The sequence below is a fragment of the Dipodomys ordii genome, unplaced genomic scaffold (genome assembly GCF_000151885.1).
Source record: "Dipodomys ordii isolate 6190 unplaced genomic scaffold, Dord_2.0 Scaffold118, whole genome shotgun sequence".
Taxonomy (NCBI): domain Eukaryota; kingdom Metazoa; phylum Chordata; class Mammalia; order Rodentia; family Heteromyidae; genus Dipodomys; species Dipodomys ordii.
This window is the reverse complement of record NW_012267334.1, coordinates 3219398-3238322: the sequence shown is the minus strand read 5'-3', so window position 1 is coordinate 3238322 and position 18925 is coordinate 3219398. Positions and strand designations below refer to the sequence as shown.

General features: G+C 57.9%; 1 protein-coding gene across 3 annotated transcripts in view; it reads left to right on the top strand.

Annotated features, from left to right (window-relative positions):
* Positions 1 to 1204: 1204 nt before the first annotated feature.
* The window catches only part of Adamtsl2 (ADAMTS-like 2), a 35667-nt gene continuing 17946 nt past the window's right edge, over positions 1205 to 18925 (top strand). The window contains exons 1-9 of one of the 3 annotated variants that reach the window (XM_013029477.1): positions 1205 to 1377; positions 2963 to 3181; positions 3691 to 3833; positions 4300 to 4375; positions 5491 to 5593; positions 6725 to 6870; positions 6997 to 7120; positions 10358 to 10438; positions 13246 to 13421. In XM_013029477.1, the coding sequence (XP_012884931.1) occupies positions 3047 to 3181; positions 3691 to 3833; positions 4300 to 4375; positions 5491 to 5593; positions 6725 to 6870; positions 6997 to 7120; positions 10358 to 10438; positions 13246 to 13421 (984 nt within the window). In that variant the 5' untranslated portion in view covers positions 1205 to 1377; positions 2963 to 3046. Of the gene's footprint in view, positions 1378 to 2962; positions 3182 to 3690; positions 3834 to 4299; positions 4376 to 5490; positions 5594 to 6724; positions 6871 to 6996; positions 7121 to 10357; positions 10439 to 13245; positions 13422 to 18925 lie in introns of those variants that run through there. The other 2 variants (XM_013029478.1, XM_013029479.1) reach the window with 2 other exon arrangements.

Sequence of the window (18925 nt, the reverse complement as noted above, 5' to 3'; positions counted from 1 at the left end):
CTCAGTTTCCCCATCTGTAAGACACAGATAACAAGGAGGCTGGCCTGGGGTGTGTGTAGGCTGCTAAGCTACACTCAACACCAGGAGTTGATTTCATTGTTCTTACTGGTTGCTCTTTCCTGGCCTTTCTTGTAAGTGGTCAGATTTGCAAGAACAAACTTGGAACAAACTTACAGCTTCACTAAGGAAGTAGAACTCCTAGCTGTTCAAGAGGCAGCTGAAGTTTACCATCCAGCAGGGAGAGAAAGAGGACAGGGAAGGGGGGAGCGTGAACATGGGGCCTGGATGAAATGGCTCAGATGGCCTCAGGGACTCTGTCCCAGCGCTGGCTCTCCTCTTTGGAGGTGCCTCCGATTGGGGGCTCAGAAGAGCCTGGTGTGCCGGCACAGGTGCCAGGTCAGCCCAAGTCTGCCAGACTTTCCTAGTGGGGCTTAAGCCATTGCTTGCCCCTGCACCCCTCCGTGTTTTGGCTCAGCGGAAGCAGCCCTGGAGCCCAGGCCTGCTTGCCAAGGGCTGCCCAGCTGGCGCAGGGCCCAGCCAAGCCGGTGCAGGACATCTGCCCAGCTCTCTGCGCCTCTCCCCACGCCCTGGCTGTGCTAGCCGTCTGGTCGACAGGCCGTGGGCACATCTGGCCCCTCCGGGAGCTGTTGGCCAGGCCTTGCTGGTCTCACAACTGCTTAGGCTTCGGCTGGTGGGGACGGCCTCTCCAAACCCCGCTGGGTGGTCCGCGCGCACACGCCCCTCTGAGAACCTCCTGACACCAAACTCGTGCTGCCCGGGTCCCTGCACCAGGGTGGTGGGGGGCCCCTGGGGAGACAGGAACGGGCCGGGCCGGGCTAGGGCCAGGCTTCACCCTCTCCAGCCTCTCCTGGGACCTCAGGCAAGCGCCTGCCCCATCTGTCTGGACAGCAGACATGAGCTCCCAGCTCTGGACCCAGGCAGACTGGCCTCCTTCTTGCTGCTCTTGGGCCTTGGCGGCAGCAGCCAGCAGGCAGCTGGCCTGGCGGGGCTCCAGAGGCACAGAGCGGGTTAAAGTGTGCGCCAGGCCGGGCCGGCGGCGGGGCGGGCGGGGGAGCAGCCCGGTGGGAAGTGTGAGTTCCTCCCCGTCTGCCTGACAGCTATAAAGGCAGCTGTGGCCGCAGAGCCCTGCTGCTCCGTGCTGCACGCCCTGCCCTCCGCCCGCCAGGAACCCCCTCCCTTGGATGCTCTTTGAAGTAGGGGAGGGAGGGCGGCCAGGGAGGCGGGACAGCGGGGGGCCAGAGCCCACATGTCTCTGCACCGCGCCTGCCGGCCCGCACAGCACACCTGCGGTCTGCCCGCAAGGGCTCTGCGCTGGACCCCTCTCTCTGGGAGATCAGCCTGCTAACCTCAGGACAGGTAGGCCCCGCCCCTGCTCACGTTCTAACCCCCCAGGGGGCTGGGCGCACACACTCCAGATCTGGGGGTGTGCACCCCCAGAATGGGGGTGGGGCAGAAAGTCTTCCAGCATCCCTGGGAAACTTGTTCACAGAGGGGCTGGGCTGTCTGAGGGCAGGATATGTGTGTGTGTGTGTGTGTGTGTGTGTGTGTGTGTGTGTGTGTGTGTGTGAGGTTCAGATCAGCAGGACGCCTGGAACTGTCTCCTCTACTATATAAGCCCCTTCTCCTGACTGTTCATGAGTTCTGGACCCAGGGAGGGCTGGGTCCTGTGTGATCTGGCCCTGGCTAGAAGCCAGCCATGTCTGGGAGCCTTAATTGAAACCAAGTGTGAGTCCACTCGCTCAGCACCTGTCTTCAGCTGGGGGGCAGGGCTGGGGCACCATGGGGCCAGTGGGTGTCCAGGGCTCGGGCCTGATGTGAGTCTGGGGTACAGATGGAGACCTGCAGAGGAGGGGTGGTCTGCTGGGCTAGGGTCGGTGGCAGCTGCTGTGGGATCTTAAAGACTGTGGGTCCTAGCTCCAGAGTGCATGGTAGGCGTGGGCAGGACAGTGCTGAGGGCTTAGTTCCCACTCACCTGCAAGCGCTGGACCAGAACTGGGGCAAGCCAGTGAGAGAGGCCGCTCTGCAGTGGGTTTTAGGGGTGGTGCGGGAGTTCTAGTCCCTGGACTTCTCCCCAGGTGGGCTGGGGGATGGGCTTCTGCGCTTGCTGGGCCAGCTAGGAGTTATTGAGTTTGCTGTGTGCTTGGGACAAGTCAGTTCTGGGCTTGGTGGTTTTTTTTGGGGGGGGGTCTGGTCTTGAGCTCTGAACTCTGAGCCTGGGCACTGTCCCTCAGCTCTTCAGCTCAAGGCTAGCGCTCTACCACTTGAGCCACAGCACCACTGCTGGCTTTTTTCTTTTTGCTTATATGGTGCAGAGGAATCGAACCCAGGGCCTCAGGCATGCAAAGCAAGCGCTCTACCACTGAGCCACCTTCCCAGCCCCAGGGCTTGGTGGTTTTTGAGACACTGGAAGTGACATTCACTTGCTAAGCCCTGGACTGAAGATGTTAGCTTGGTATTACCTTTGAGAGCAGGTCAATCAGTGAGATAGGACCTTGATTTGACTTGCTTTGACTCCTGGCAAACCTGGGGCTAGAAATGACAGGTGGCTGTGGGCCATTTACACGCTGCACCAAGTGTGTCTCCTCCACCTCCCCCGGTTCCGCATCTCTCAGGATGGAGGAGTTCAGACACCTGGTTTAGGCCTCACCTCCGTGCCAGATTGCTGGATGCTCCCTTGTCTCTCTGCCCAATGGCCCCTCCCCCAGCTAATGCTTCCAGTTCCCCTTTCCCCTGCTGCCCCTGGGTTCCACAGCTATTCCCTAGAGAGCTTGGGCATTCAAAGGCACAGCACAGTGGAAGCCCCTAATGAAGAGCAGCCCCGACTTAACACACACACACACACACACACACCACCTTTCTGTGCCTAAGCTTGGGCAGGCATTGCTAATCGCTCACTGAACTTCCTGAGCCCAGATGATGGCTCCCTTTCTCTCCCCTACAGGGCCTGCTAAGCCTCTCTCGCTGCTGTGGGTCACAGATAACTTCACACCGAGGGCATTGGGAAAACCTGGAGGGTATCCTCAAAATGAAGGCAGATGGTGACAGTGGTCTTCTCCGTAGGATGGACAGTGGACAATGGCATTCATGTTGGGCCTGGGCCTTGCTGGCCATGGCGGTGGTGGCTGGGGGTGCAGCCTCCACTGAAGCCTTGGTGAATGGAGTAAGAGGCCCCCCCACCCCAGCCCCTCAGTCAGGCGGGCTGATGTTGGAGGGGGTTGTGTGGCTCAGAACCAATCAGACCCCCTGAGCCTAGGGTCCAGCCACTCAGATCCCTGGCCAGCTGGCAGGAGGGTGACCCTCAAGGGGCCAGGTACCTTCTTTCCCCAGCAGAGGCCTGGGTGAGGCTCATGGACGGGGGTGGGGGGAGGAATGCTGGACACAGTGGGCCCAGGTTGTACAGGAGAAAGTAAGACATGGCCTCAGAAAGCTGTCAAAACCTGGGATGTTCAGATATCAAATACAGGGAGCCCCTACTGCCCGGCACTCAAGAAAATCCCTTCAGATCACCCAAGAGCTCTGAGCCCAGGCTCTGGAGCGACCTAGCCAGCAGGTCTTCCAGGGGGCCACATCTTCCTGTCCAGCTGTCCAAGATGCCCTCCAGCCCGGAACAGGCCTGTCCTACAGGGTGCTCGAGCCTTCTGCTAACTGTCTGGGCCTCTCACTCATCAGGACAACAGCCCCACGTCCAACAGCCTGGAGGGAGGTGTGGACGCCATGGCCTACTGGTGGGGGGAGTGGACCAAGTGGACGGCGTGCTCCCGCAGCTGCGGGGGCGGGGTGATGTCACAGGAGCGGCACTGCTTACAGCAGAGGTGCGAGGGTGGGGTGCGGGAGGGCTGCGTGGGGAGGGAGGGGTCCCTCGGGGTGGGCTGTGGGGACGGGAGCAGCCCGGCTCACAGGCGGCCTGCACTGGGGGAGGGGTTCTCCGGTACAATCTTCCCGCTGGCCTCCATCAGAGATGGGGCTCCTGGTGGATCCCCAAAATAGAGTGTGGGACTCACAAGCAGGCAGGGCTTGCCTCTCGGGTTCTATCATGGGGGCTGGGCCTCCCTCACCTGCTCACGTTTGAACGAACCGCACAGGGAGAAACACAGACATGAGGCTGAGCGTCCCCTGCCAGATGTGAGAGTCTTGTTTCTGCTACTTCTGGCCTTAGTCTCTGTGAGCATCGGCTCCCACACCCACGGTGTGGAGAGCGTATTTCTGGGACCAGGGGCGTGGAGGGCGTGTTTCCAGCACAGGCTGGATGTTTGCTACTGTTGTATGCTCTCCTGTCAGGAGAACGTCAGTCCTGGGCGCGGGCAACCGGACCTGTATGGGCACGTCCAAGCGGTACCAGCTCTGCAGGGTGCAGGTGAGGCTTCTGACCATGTACCCTCTCTGGACCCTACCCCAAGACTGTCAGTCTAGTCCAGGATCTGCCCCTTCAGGGAGAGCCCGGCTCCATCAAGCTGATCTCCAGTGGAGGCAGCAGGCTGCTGTGTGTCCTGACCTCTTTGCCCGGGACCGGGCGGGAAGGGAGGGACTCACTTCTGCTCTCGGAACCCAAGTGTGGCCTCAAGGCCTGGGGTCTCAGGCTGCAGCCCCTCCCCCTCTGCACCCCAGATGCTCACGGGCAGAGGCTGAGGTAGCCAGGCTTCCTGTCTCTGCCGGGCTGCGTCCTGAGTCCCACACACTCCCCTCAGCCAGCGTCAGCGTGGGGCGCCAGGGCGGCCGAGTTGTGGAGGAGAGGCTGACTCTGGGCTTCTCTTTCTGAGGCCAAATAAATGGGAACCCAAATGCCTGTCCAAGGCCGCTGGCTCCCCAGTGGAGATGCTCCCGTTCTCAGGTCTGCTCACCTGGCCTGGGCCTGGGAGCCGAGCTTGCTGGGGGGGTCTGTCTTTGCCCGTTTGGCTGCTGAGGGCCGAAGGGAGGCCAGCAGTTACAGATTGTCATAGCATCACCTGGAAAACTGCCCCACAGGGACATTGTAACTGGGGTTTGGTGGCCAGTCATGAGTTCCAAAGGGAGATGCATGCTCACTGACATCCAGCTCCAGCGTGGCTAAGCCGGGTGCCTGGCTGTGGAGAGCCGTGTGCACGCTTCCCTCCTCCCTCAGCCCCACTCATGGCCGTCACCTGTGCTGGCCTGTTGTGGGGACCCGAGTGGGCCGAGCCATGATGTCCTGTCCGTTAGTCCCTGTGCCTAGGGAAGGAGGCCAGGTCATGTCCAGGGGGCAGGGGCGGCTGGCACTGGTGGTGTGAGAGGGACGGTCGCCGACCTTCCTGAGCAAGAGTGATCTGTGAGGGCACTAGAGGTCACTAGGGCTGTGGCCTCTAGGGCAGCCAGCCATAGGTACTTCCCCTCCCCTCCCCTCCCCTCCCCTCCCCTCCCTTCCTCTCTCTTTCCCTCCCCTTTCCTTTCCTCCTCTCCCCTTCTCCCACCTCCCCTTCCCTAACCTCCCCTCCCTTTACTCCCCTCCTTCTCCAGGAGTGTCCACCAGACGGGAGGAGCTTTCGAGAGGAGCAGTGCGCGTCTTTCAACTCTCGAGTGTACGATGGGCAGACGTACCAGTGGAAGCCCCTGTACCCTGGTACCTGCGGTCCTGCCCCTGCCCCTTGTGAAGGGAGGCAGAGGGTGGGGGGCCTTTCCAACACTTAGGACCAAACACTACGGCTGGACAGATGGGGACACTGAGGCCTGGAGCAGGGTCTCATTGAAGGCGAGGGTGACCAGTTGCATTGCTAGGAGGGGACCCGAGGTATCCAGAGGAGGGCCTGGAAGCCGGCCCTCTCCCGTAGCCACCATGTCATCTGGGTCAGATGACGAGGCTGAGCCTCTGAGATCAGGACTTTGCCACTTACCAGTCCTAAGACTTGGACAGGAACCAGACCAGACAAGGCCACATGGGGACTGGGCTCTGTCCCGGGGTGGGGTGGGGGACTGGGACACACAGTAAACATTTTGTCTTCCCCTCTTGTGGTCCAGGGGGCTGGGGAGAAAGAACTTGTTCAGGTAGCAATGTAACAAATTTCCTCTACAGCTCCCAGGGTAAGTGCTGGCACCCAGGTGGCCAGGCGGCCGTGCGGGCTGCTGGGCTGGCTCAGACACTGCGGAGGGGACCCTTGTGTGGGCCTCCTGCAGACCCCACCCACAGGAGGGACTTCGGGACCCGGACTGAGCCAGACAGCTTGTGTCTTGGCCCATTTCTGCCCCCGAGAACCTGGGAAGGTCCCCTCCACTTCACGCACCTCAGTTTCCCCATCTGTACAGTGGCGAGGTCTGTCTCCCCAGGAAGGCTAGGGGAAGCCCTTGAATCCTGCATGTTCTTCCACCCTGAGAACCCCTCCCCCATGCTCTCCCCCCTGAGAACCCCCATTCTCTTCCCCCTGAGACCCCCTCCCTCATGCTCTCCCCCCTGAGAACTCCTCCCCCATGCTCTTCCCCCTGAGAACCCCTCCCCCATGCTGTTCCCCCCTGAGACCCCCTTCCCCATGCTCTTCCACCTGAGAACCTCTCCCCTGTGCTCTTCCACCCTGAGAACCCCCATGCTCTTCTACCCTGAGACCCCCTCCCCCGTGCTCTTCCACCCTGAGAACCCCCCATGCTCTTCTACCCTGAGAACCCCTCCCCCATGCTCTTCTACCCTGAGATCCCCTCCCCCATGCTCTCCCCTCCCCCATGCTCTTCCCCCCTGAGACTACCCCCCCTGCTTCTGCCCCAGACGACTACGTCCACATCTCCAGCAAGCCTTGCGACCTGCACTGCACCACGGTGGACGGCCAGCGGCAGCTCATGGTCCCCGCCCGCGACGGCACGTCTTGCAAGCTCACAGACCTGCGAGGGGTTTGCGTGTCTGGAAAATGTGAGGTTGTTAAACATTGTAGCAAAAGTATGTGTGTTCTCGCTGTGCGGCCGCCGCCTGGCTGTCCAGGGCGGCACGGCCCCGGGCCCGGCATAGCGCCCCCCAGCAGCCTCTCCCCCCACTTCCTGCAGCCCATCGGCTGTGACGGGGTGCTCTTCTCCACCCACACGCTGGACAAGTGTGGCGTCTGCCAGGGCGACGGGAGCAGCTGCACCCACGTGACCGGCAACTACCGCAAAGGCAACGCCCATCTAGGTAAGGGCGAGGCCGCCGCCCCGCCTCCCACCTCCCTGCCACTCTCCAGCCGCTTCTTCCCTTCCTGGGCTACCTGCTTCGGGGCCAGGGTTCAGGTAGGCTAGCTGGGTGCTCTGATAGGTCTTCTCCGGTCAGCACTCAGTGGGCACTTGGCATGGAGGTCATGTTTTACCTTTCAGGTAGGCTGCAGGGAAGTGTGAATACCATCCTTAAAAGAAAGAGAGAGAAAGAAGCCAGGCACTGGTGCTCACGCCTGTCATCCCAGCTACTCAGGAGATCTGAGATCTGAGGATCGTGGTTCAAAGCCAGCCCGGGCAGGAAAGGCTATGAGACTCCAATCAACTACCAAAAAGCCAGAAGTGGAGGTCTGGCTGAAATGGTAGAGTGCTAGCCTTGCCTTGAGTAAAAGAGCTCAGGGACAGGGCCCAAGCCCCGAGTTCACATGCCATGACTGAGCTCTCTCAGGGGGATGGGGAGAGAGAGAAAGAAAGAGATACACCAAGGGAGACAGAGAGAAACTGAGGCCTGGGTCCCAGGCTTGGAGCTAAGAGACTTGACTCATGCCGAGTTCTGGTCATGAATCTTAAATCCCAATTCTGCCTGGGCTGTGGACTGACCCCATCTAGAGACTTTTCTCTCCCCAGGCAGAGGCACCTGGCTCTCTCCAAAGCTGTGATTCTTGGTCCTATGTTTGCATCCAGCTCTGGTGTGGCCCTCTGCGGGTCTGAGGGTCTCTGTGTGTGACAGGCCTTCACACTTTTGTCTTTAAAATAATGTTATTATAAAGGTGGGCTGGGAAGGTGGCTTAGTGGTGGAAGTGCTTGCCTAGCATGCATGAAGCCCTGGGTTTGATTCCTCAGTACCACATACACAGAAAAAGGCGGGAAGTAGCACTGTGGCTCAAATGGTAAAGGGCTAACCTCAAGCAAAAAAGAAGCAGGCTCTGAGTTCAAGCCTCAGGTCTAGCAAAAAAAAATAAAGTTATTATTAAGGTGATGTATAGAGGGGTGGCAGCTTCATAAGTCAGGTAAGGAGTCCATTTCTGTCTGGACTGCATCATCCATCTTCATAGTCTTGGAAAGATGTCATTCAGATCACTTAGTACGCTGAGTCTCCGGATATGCGTGTAGAGTTGAGCTGGGCTACCGTGACCTCCAGGTGAGGGAGGGGAGCGCAGCTTGAAACTCACCCAGCAGGTGAGGAAACAGGCCAGGAGTGGCAATTCTCGACTTCGGGTCTTCCAGGAGGGCCCGCTGAGCCTGAACTGGTGGGTTCAGGAGGCCAAGAATGTGGTCAGACCTACATGAGGAGTGTTTGGGACAACACGGGCTACAGGAGGCCCTGTGGGGGTCCTGGAGAGGGGTCGTGCCGATGTGGGACTGAGGGAGAGGCGTGCTGGACTGAGGATGAGGGCTGGGGAGAAGAGAGCATTGAGCAAGGCAGCTAGACGGGGGTAAATGGTGTACCAGGTGCTATGGACAGAGGCTCTTTCTGGGGAGGAGCACAGCAAGGCTGCCGCTGTCTGCTTGTCACTCGCTCCTTCCCTTCCACACACCTGTCTGTACAGCTTCCCGGTGGATACGGCACATGGGACAGGGAACCAGTGGCTGGGACCGCACCTCTTTGAGTGCCCAATGCTCAGTGCCCAGAGCTGTTCCCTGGTGGAGCCCCTATTAGCTGGGGCTAACAGAAAAGCCATCCCAGCTCATTTCTGCTGGGTGTACCCCCCGGGCCAGCACTGAGCCAAGTCTGGCCTGCGTTAACTCATTCAGACCTGGTGCTTTTGTTTTTGCTATTGGCAGGGACTAGTATTTTTGGCCAGAGCTACAAAGACAAGCTGAGGAATAAAGTGATCTAAGGTCCCACAGACATGAGGACTGAATTGGGTTTGAACATGGGCTCCAGCCTGGCTTTGGAGGTCAGTGGTTCTAGCCGCTGGACCACACTCCTACCTGGAGAGCCCACGTTCATTTGCCAAGCGGAGGCCTGCGGACGTGAGTGCTGAATGCTTGAGAGCCTTGTGAGCTCCTTGCTGACTGAACATTTAAAATGTGTGTCCGCATTCACATCCATGGTATTTAGGAGAAAGCAACAGTTTCTTAATTCTGCACCTCGTAAGGGTTTTATCTCAAGATGGAAATGCTGTCAGTGCTGGTATCACGAGCCTCATGCCTGCTGTGGACCCAGGGGTACCATCTTGATAGTTTAGCACACACCAACCACCCTAGGAGAGTTTACAGATCAGCACCCCCGCTGACCCCCAAAGAGCCCATGGGAGACATTTACTAGAGCTGCTGGCCGTGCGGGTCAGGTCAGGATCTTCTGACACTGTGAGATGGGGGGTGGGGGTCAGGAGCAGCTTGCTTCCGGCGGCAGATGCATGCAGACTCCACTGCGTCGGTGCTCCCAGGAGCGTAGCACGGCCCTAGCACACTCACAAGTACTGAGACCCCCTTCCCCCCACCGTGCTGCTCCAGCCTAGGGCTCGTCAGCTTCTCTCCCCTCCAAGATGGATCCCACCACACCACCACTCCTGGAAATCCTTCTTCCTTCCCCAGGCCCCTAGACCCTAGGTCCTTATTTGGGGGTCTCTATGGTTGCCTCTCACTTACCTGGAAGCCCGGATGACAGGCTCTGAGCCGGTGGGCCCTGGCACATCAGCAGGGCCTATGGGGTGTCCAGGTCCTGTGTGTGGTTCTCCTGTGTTTTCTCACACCCATGCTCGGGTGCCCCAAGCTAGGATAAGATGGCATTTAGCAGTAATGACGTAGCAGGGGTGCTGGTGGCGCGCGATGCTGTAGCCTGTGGTGGACGGTGTGGTCTCTCCGTACAGATGAGGAAATTGAGGCCCAGGGCTCCAGTGATAGCCCAGGGCCCTGCAGGCAGGGCAGCACTGAACACAGCATATTGAAGGTCTTTGTGGTCCCTGTGGTCCCTCAGGAAGAGCTGGGGTGGGCAGGCCTGGTGGGGTGAGCACATGGCCTTGGAGGGAGGGTGAGCCTGGGGTGGGGGCCGGCCTCCGGGAAAGGATGGCTGGGGGCATCTGCACAGCTCTGTGTGTGTGTGTGTGTGTGTGTGTGTGTGTGTGTGTGTGTGTGTGTGTGTGTGTAAGGGCAGCCCTTGGGCTTCCTGGAGCTCAGGGGATGGTGGCTCCACTTACCCGCGAGGTAGAGCTGTCTGCTGAGCCTCCCCGGAGGTGCTGCTTCTGCTGAAGGCTTTGCTTCCTGACACCCCCAGGTTACTCCCTGGTGACCCACATCCCAGCTGGCGCCCGAGATATCCAGATCGTAGAGAGGAAGAAGTCGGCCGACGTGCTGGGTACGTAAGCGGGCCTGGGGCCGGCTCATGGGTGGGGAAGGGGCAGCTGGCCCTGCGTCTCTTCTTGGGTCGTGCCGGTGCTGCCCCAGAGCCACAGGGGCAGCGTGGGGAAGCCCTGTCCTCACGGCTGCTGGACATCAACGACTGAGCTCCCTGTTGCTAGGAAGCCTGAATTTGGCAGAAATTAGGGAAGGTGGCGTGTCCCTGGGGTGAGGGGTGAGGAAGCAGAGTTGGCCAGTCCAAGGTCACGAGCCAGCTCAAGGTCACATACAGCAGAAAGCAGACATCCATAGGGAACCCAGCTCGGGAAGCTCAGGCCGCCGCCTTGAGGATTCTGCAGTGCTGCCCGCGGGTCCCCTCTTGGGGACACTATTTGGATGAGTTCTCTTAAGCTGGGGCATTGACCTGGTCATGTGTAGGGTCCACAGCCCTGTTCTCCGCCCCCCTCGCGGTGGCTGAGCCCCCTGTGCTATGGCCGGCGGGTGCTGAATGAGCGGCTCTGAGGCTGGCCCTGCCCTGGGATGGGAGACTGGGGCTCAGGCTACATCCATTTCCCCAGCACAGGCCCAGCCCTGTCTCAACAGCACACTCCCAGTCTGCCTGCCTAGCCCCCACCTCAGGTGGCGGCATCTGTGTGAGTGCCAGGCTTGGGGAGCCAGCCCCCCCCCTCCAGGAGACTCTGGAAAGGGGGAAGATCGTGCAGAAAAGTACTCAGGTTGGAGCTCAGCCTTGGGCTCTCAGCCTAGACCCCCGAGGGCCAGCCCTCCGCACAGCCCCAGCAGGCCAGCACATGGCTGGCCACAGGCCCAGCACCCCGGGGCCTGTGGTGGGCCGAGCGTGGGGAGCCAGGCTTCTGGCCAGGCCGGTTGCTCTGTCACTCGCTGGCTGGGCCTGAGGGGAGGCCAGGAAACACTGTGTTCTCTGAGCTGGCTGCAGAGCTCTCGCTCTTGAAACGGACTTGTGGACATGCCGAGGGCAGGCTTGGAGCGCTGGGAAAGCCACAGGAAGGAAGGCCCTTACTGTCAGGAAACAGGTTTTGGACGTGGGCACAAACCTGGAAGCTGCACCGGGGCAGCCAGGCTCAGAACTTGGACTTGGTGATCCTGTCTTGACGGTATTACGTGAAGGGTATTTCTCAAGCAGACGCGTCCTGCTTGTTGCGTCTGTCTGATAATGAATCAATTGCCCCGGCTCCTCTGTTCATAGAGTATCGGGAACGTTGGAAGCCGAATGCGCTGCTCTGGCGGGCCAGTTCCAGGAACTGGCTCTAAGGACGCCCTTTGGAAGACACAGTGTCCCCAGTGCCGAGCCAGCCTCCTCCCCTCTGTCACCAGTCCTGGAGGCTTTGCTCACACTCCAGAACCCCGGGGAGGACCAGCTCCCAGGCCAATTGTTGGTTGGCAGGAAATGGGCTGCTGTGGCTCAGGACTATGGCCTTGGCACATTTCTTCTTCTCCTGAGCCTCTAGCTGTGTCTCCCTGGAAGTGTCCTCCACACCTGCCTCCCGAGGAGGGTGACAGGAAGTATCCAGGACATGCACTTGCCTGACCAGGCTCCCAGTAGGATGGATTGATGGGTGACAGGAAGCCCTGTCACACCAGCAGGGCTTAAGATACCATTGAAAAGACAAAGCTGGCCGGAGCTGGTGGCTCACGCCTGTAATCCTAGCTACCCAGGAGGCTGAGATCTGAGGATCAGCATTTGAAGCCAGCTTGGGCAGGCAAATCCAAGAAACTTTTTTTTTTGTTGTTAGTTGTGGGGCTTGAACTCTGCCTGGGCATTGTCCCTCAGCTCTTCATCTCAAGGCGAGTGTTCTACCACTTGAGCCACAGCACCACTTCCAGCCTTTTCTGTTTATGTGGTGCTGAGGAATCAAACTCAGGGCTTCATGCATGCAAGGCAAGCACTCTACCACTGAGCCACCTTCCCAGCCGAGAAACTCTTACCTACACTTAACCAACAAAAAGCCAGAAGTGAGCCAGGTGCCAGTGGCTCATGCCTGTGATCCTAGCTACTCAGGAGGCTGAGATCTGAGGATTTTGGTTCAAAGCCAGCCTGGGCAGGAAGGTCTGTGAGATTCTTATCTCCAATTAACCACCAGAAAATCAGAAGTGGCGCTGTGGCTCAAGTGGTAGAGCACCAGCCTTGAGCTTAAGTGAGAACATGAAGCTCTTACTTCAAACCCCAGTACTAGCACACTGAAAAAAAAGAAGAAAGAAAGGAAAGGAAAGGAAGGGAAGGGAAGGGAAAGGAAGGGAAGGGAAGGGAAGGACAGAGCTTGTCACTGTGAAGTGGTCCCCAGAAAGGGTTCAGTGGATGGCACCCCAGGGGCTCCGTGGGAGCCTTGGATAACACATGCTCCTCACATCCAAGTGGAGGGGCCGGGGTGGTGCCTGGTCTGGGGTCCACGGTGGGGCTGCACTGCCCAGCTGACCGACCCTCCCGGTCCACACTGGCCACTTGGCCGCTATGCTAGCTCATCACCCTGCAGTCCCTCAGCCCTGTGGAAGCAGCCAGAAAAGCGGGCCCAGGCATTTCTGCCAGCTATTCCAGCCATCCAGACTGGCCTGTAGTTGTTTATTTTAGGCTGATAGGAAAGTGTGTTTGCGTCTCCCCAGCCTTCACTGGCTAGGGCCCCAGGCTGTCCCTGGGCAGAGTGTCTCTCTGAGCCTCTGTGACACTGAGCTTCCTGCCTTCAGGGGGTCAGGCGGGGGCTGGCTACTCCCTGTGTCCATGGCAGGGGCTCCTCCCTGCCCTCAGTCCTCCCTTGGCCCGGCCCACGTGACCAGGCGGCTCTGTCTTTGCAGCTCTTGCAGATGAAGCTGGCTTCTACTTCTTCAATGGCAACTACAAGGTGGACAGCCCCAAGAACTTCAACATCGCCGGCACTGTGGTCAAGTACCGGCGGCCCATGGACGTGTATGAGACCGGCATCGAGTATATCGTGGCACAGGGACCCACAAACCAGGGCCTGAACGTCATGGTGAGTGTGCCCGGGTTCAAAGGACGGCGGCCCTGCTGAGGGCATGCACGAGGCTGTGTGGCGCTGCCTGGGGGCGGGGAGGGGAGGGGCACCGGCCATCTCACCCACTCACTGGCCACTTCCTCCTTCTCTCATTCACTCTGATGACCATTGGCTCGTGCGGTCTCCCATGGATGAGTTCATTCTTGACTTCCTTCATTCGCTCGCTCACTCACTCCTTCACACTCTCACTCATCCATATTTCATTTATTCATTCACCCCTCCCTTGTATACCATTGTGGGGACCTCACCCTGTTTCCCCTTTGGATTGGCCTTTTGGGAGGTTCTGGATGCTCAGGATAAGACATAGACCCATTTCTCATTTGAAGTTCTGTACTGCCCTTATTGATATTGTGCTGAGGACCAGGGCAGCGGGGACTCCGAGTTCTCCCAGGATGCTTCCTCAGGGTTTCTTGCAGGCAGGAAGAGTTGGGCTCCTATGCACAGCTCACCACAAAGCATGCATTGTTCCAGCTCAGTGCTCCAGCCCCAAGGACATGTGGACACACAGAGGGCTTATCCCTGAAATCAGGGATGTGCTCTTTAAGGCCCGCTTGCTCCCAAGGAGGCCGAAGGAGTGGCAGTGACAGAATGCAGCCCTCAAGTCCTGTTGCCAGATCTCACATAGTGCGCTTGGGAGCTTCAGGTTGTAGATGCAGAAACTCAGAAGGTGGTGACGCTAAGAGGCATATCTCAGCCTGTAACCTTAGTTCCATGCCAGCTCTGCCTTTGCTAGAGCCACCTGTCTACTTCTCTGGAGGTCCCAGAATCTCATGGGACAAATATCTGTGCCCATCTAGCCTTTCCTTCCTGGGGTACACTGGCTTCTTGCTGGGGAAGCTATGCTGAAGGTCAGGGTAGCCAGGAAACAGGCTATGGGGTGGCATGCGTGCGTAAGAGGCCTTGATAGGGGAGGGAAAGACTCTGAACTGGACAGAGAGGATTGTTGGGCTGTGGTGCAGTGCTAGGAGGGGCTGAAGCCCATCCTGCTGGATCAGTGTTACCTCAAGCTGAAGCTGGGACGTGGTGCACTTACTGGGTGCTGTTACCCCCTCAGGGAAGGCGATGGCCTTGGGAGAGAACTCCCTTTGCTTAGGAAAATGGCTGGAGCAGAGGCTTAGCTGTGTACTCCTCTCAGCACAGTGGGATGTCCATGGTGGCTCAGCCCTTGTGCTGTCTGGAGGAAAGCAGGGGGCGGGGGAACTGCAGCTGGTCTGGGGACGGTGCTGGCACATGCCGTATTCCTTTTTTCTACCTGTTTCAAACCCTCCTAAGCTCTGCCAGTACCTTGGTTAGTCTTGGTGGCTTCTCTGGTTAGGAGACCCTGGTCTCCCTGTCCCCAACCCCAAGCTACTGCCCTCATCTGGTCCTCATCAATCAGGGCAGCAAGATACCAAGAGAGGCCCCAGGTCGCAGCTCCCCTCAGGTCCTGGTGAGGCTCCATTACCTGCTTTCCACCAGGGTGCTCACTCCTCCTGGGTGCTGGTCTCTTGGCACAGTGTCCGAACATACCAGGTGGTAGTTGTAGCTCTCTGGCCTCCAACTTTATCCCCCTGCCTCTGCTGGGATTATAGGTGTGTACTGCAGTGTCTAGCCATAGCTTACGCTTTAAGGAGATTTCTGCTCTGTCTCTTGGTGGCAGTTAGTGTCCCCCTCCCAGTCGTCCCCAGGCATCTGGAACATAGTCCTGAGAGCTGTAGAATGGGAAACTCGAAGTCTCCAAGTAGCTACCCTCTTCCTAGACTCACAGAGTCTGCCCGCTCGGGTCCCAGCACCATGGTTGGTTTAAGTTGTGTCCCTCATGGATAATACAAGGCTCAAAGTTCTTGTATGTTATGTCATCTCCGAGTGGATGCGTGGCCTCATCTCCCACTGCTATTGGCTGGCGTGTTGTGCGTGATAAGTAGTTTCCTTTGCACTGCTGTGTCGCGAGGCGCCCTGCCTCAGCGCATCAGCTCCCCTGTGAGCCCTGGGAGACCTGGGATGGCCCTTGTCGGTGGGCAGAGCTGTTCTGCCCACAGTGTTGCATGGCCGTTGGGTGCTCCTGACCTGATGGGCGCATCTCGGTAAGTCCTGTACTAACTAACGGAGGCAATCAAGACCCACAGGTACGCCATTCCCTGCGCAACCAGCCCAGCCCTTGCCAATCCCATGCTGACAACTTACTCTTCCATGGTTTCCCTCACGGTGTTTTTTCAAGACCTCACTCACCCCACAGAGTGCTTTAGTCTTGAGGCAGTGTTCACTTTCCGCTCACACCAAGCTAACCCATCTCTGAATCACACCTGGCCACTTTTCCTTATCCTTGCTGGGTCACTAGAATCCCTCCCCCCCCCCCCGCATTACTCTAAGGTGCAGCCCTGTGATGTGAGAGACACCCTTAGCAGGAATCCTGGACCATGGCAGTTTGGGGCACTTGCTTGTGCTGCTTTCTTGTGCCTTCTGGGCCTGATCCTGGGCACAGCATGAGGGACTGCGTAACTGTGAGGAGCTGACAGAGCTCACTGTGTAGCATTCAGGCCTGGCTGCGTGGGTTAAAGGCTGTCCTGCAGTTAAAGGCATCTGTCTTTGGCAGTCCTTGTAGCCAGAAGTGCTTTTACAAATGATGTCTATTTTCCTGCTGCAATGGCTTGGCCTGGCTCCAGGGCTCAGGGCTGATGTTAGGGGCTTGTAGTAATTCCATGGGACACCTTCCCCATCTCCCCTATATGGCTACCCCTGTCTGCTGGCTACCGTGGCTCAAATAGCTGGCTGTGTAGACCGCACCCTGGGCCTCTGCAGGCCTCTCTGCTCAAGACCCACTCCAAGCTGTGGCTTTTTATTTTGGTGACAATACTAGGGCTTGAACTCAGGACCAGAGGTCTGTCCCTTAGCTTTTTTGCTCAAGGTTGGTATACTACCCCTTGAGCCTACCTCCAGTTCTGTTTTTGTTGTTGTTTGGTGGGTTAATGGGAGATAAGAGTCTCCAGGACCATTTCTAGTTGGGCTGACTTTCAATTGTGATCCTCAGATCTCAGCTCCCAAGTAGCTAGGATTACAAGTGTGGTCCACTAGCATCTGGCTGAAGCTGACAGCTGTTGATGTCACCTTACATGCAGATTGGATGGATGTTCCTAGATATGCTAGCTCCTGAATCCTTCTTCATGGTGGAGGCTATGAGCTGCAATAACTTGCCTTTCCTCTGTGAGAGAACATCCTTCAAGGGAACTTTCCCCAAACGGGACCCTGATACTCTCCCTGTTGGAGTTTGCGGTACCAACTCGACACAGGGTTAGATCTCTGGTGCTCTGAGCTCAGGGGCTCCACTGTGAACCAGTGCCTCTTCTTACTGGAAGAGCACAGTGCCGTCCGTGTGAACTAGTGCAGCCTCCTCCAGAGCCCGGCCAGGCCATCTGCAGTGTGGCCAGGAAAGGAAGTTACTGTAGATTTGGGTTGCAATGCACACATGATCAGGGCTGCTCTGGGCCTTCTCCCTCAAAGGGGGAAAAAGAGCCTATTTGTCAGGTCAATGGCCATGAATGCCTCAACCCAAGGCTCCACGATCTGTTCTGGGAAAAACACCAAAGCTGTCCCTGCTCTTCCGGGCTTGTAGTGCCCCTCTGGCCTCTGATGGCAGATCTGCTAGGGTGCTCTTACCACTTGGGGGTGGTGGGTTGTGATGGGTTCCCCCCCACTCCACATCCTTCAGGTGGCAAGCATGACACTGCCGGCTGCCGTCCCCCAGGATGGGACACTTAGACTCACTCTGCTGGCCTGAGCAGTGGCCTCTGTTCGCCCTGTCCCCAGTGACTGACCGTCCTGACACCGAAGGTCTAGGAGTCAATGTGAGCCTTGTGCTAACAGCCAGTTATGCGTTTAGGGACAAGGGAGTGTATGGACACACTGAGAGTAGACCAAGGCCACAGCTCCACCATTCTGACCACCCCAACGCTTGCTCAGGGATGGGGGTAATGATGGGAGCTTGGAGCCCACAGTTAGCATGGGCAGCTGGGGCCTCGCGGCAGGGACAGTTAACCAAGTGAAGAGCCTTGAGGCCTTTGCGGGGGAAGAGCTGGGAGATCCTTGCCATTTAAAGTGGTGGATTCTTGCTAGGGAGTTAGGTGCGCTGTCATTCCATGCCACGTGGCCCTGGAAAATGTCTCAGTTGATGGCAGAGGGCTGAGCAGCTGATCTCTGCCTCCTCATCCACTCTGGGTTTCTTGCATAGATTGAGTAGGACACTTTCTGGTCCATTGCTCTATTGCTGTTCATGTACCCGTCACGAGTGTGGGCCAGGCCTTGGCTCCTATACCTGCCATACCGCTGCCTGTGACAATTGTGTCTGTCTTGCTGCATCATTTTGGCCACTCCTAATGGGAAAGAATGACCCCTTTCCCAGGCTCAGGAGATTCAGGGCAATCTGAGAGTTCATGTTTTTCCAGGATCTTGACTTGAACTCCTACATCCCAAGTTCTAGGGTCCTGCTCTCCTGGTCTGACTCTGTCCTGGTTCTAGCAGTCCCAGTAAGGATAAGAAGTCAGGCTCCTCAGACGTCTTCCTTCCACGTTGCTGTCCTCTAGCTGTAAGACATGAGAGATTCCTCATGGACCATCCTGCCGGCCTTCTGGCTTAGCTCTGAAGAGGTGATTTGGTGGAGACGCTCCTCTTCAGCCATCTTTCTCTAGTGCGTTGGCTTCTGTGGCCCTTTGCGGCTCAGCGCACATAGTCTCAGCTCTCTCTGACGCCCCTGAGATCTTAGCTTAAGGAGCATTTCTCTCACTGATGTCCTGGCTGGGCACTCGTCAGCCTCCTGAAGACACATGGCTGCCCTTGGGGGTCGGATGGCACTCAGTGAGCCCAGTGCACTCTGGGTAGGTGGGTTCTTGTGGCCTCAGAAACAGCTGATTGTGCAAGCCCATTTAACCAATTAATTAATACCGGTACTGAAGCTTGAGCTCAGGGCCTGGGCACTGTCCCCTGAGCTTTATTTGTTACAAGGCTGGTCTTCTTCCACTTAAGCCATGCCTCCATTTTTGGCTTTTTGGTAGTTGACTGGAGTTAAGAGTCTCAGGAACTTTCCTGCTCAGGTTGGCTTTGAACCATGATCCTCAGATCTCAGCCTCTTCATTAGCTAGGATTACAGACACGAGCCACAGGTGCCCAGCTCTAAGCCCATTTTAGACTCTGCTTCTGAAGACTTCTCCTAGGCTGAGGGTAGGGCTTCCGGGAGGGGCTGCAGGAGCCCTCCTGGGAACAGCCTAGCTGCCTTGACCAATCCACAGACACTCTATGGCCAGCTGGTCTCAGGCATTGTCTGACATTGAGGAGGAGTGCTTTGTTACCACCCCCCCTGCCCACATAACGGCTCCCCAGGGAGGTCTGGGGGTGAGAATGGGAGCAGTGGTGCTACTGCTTAGGATTTCTGGCCCGTGGTGTCAGTAACATGCAAGCTAAACAATTCTGCCTGCATTGAGCCCCCCTGTGCC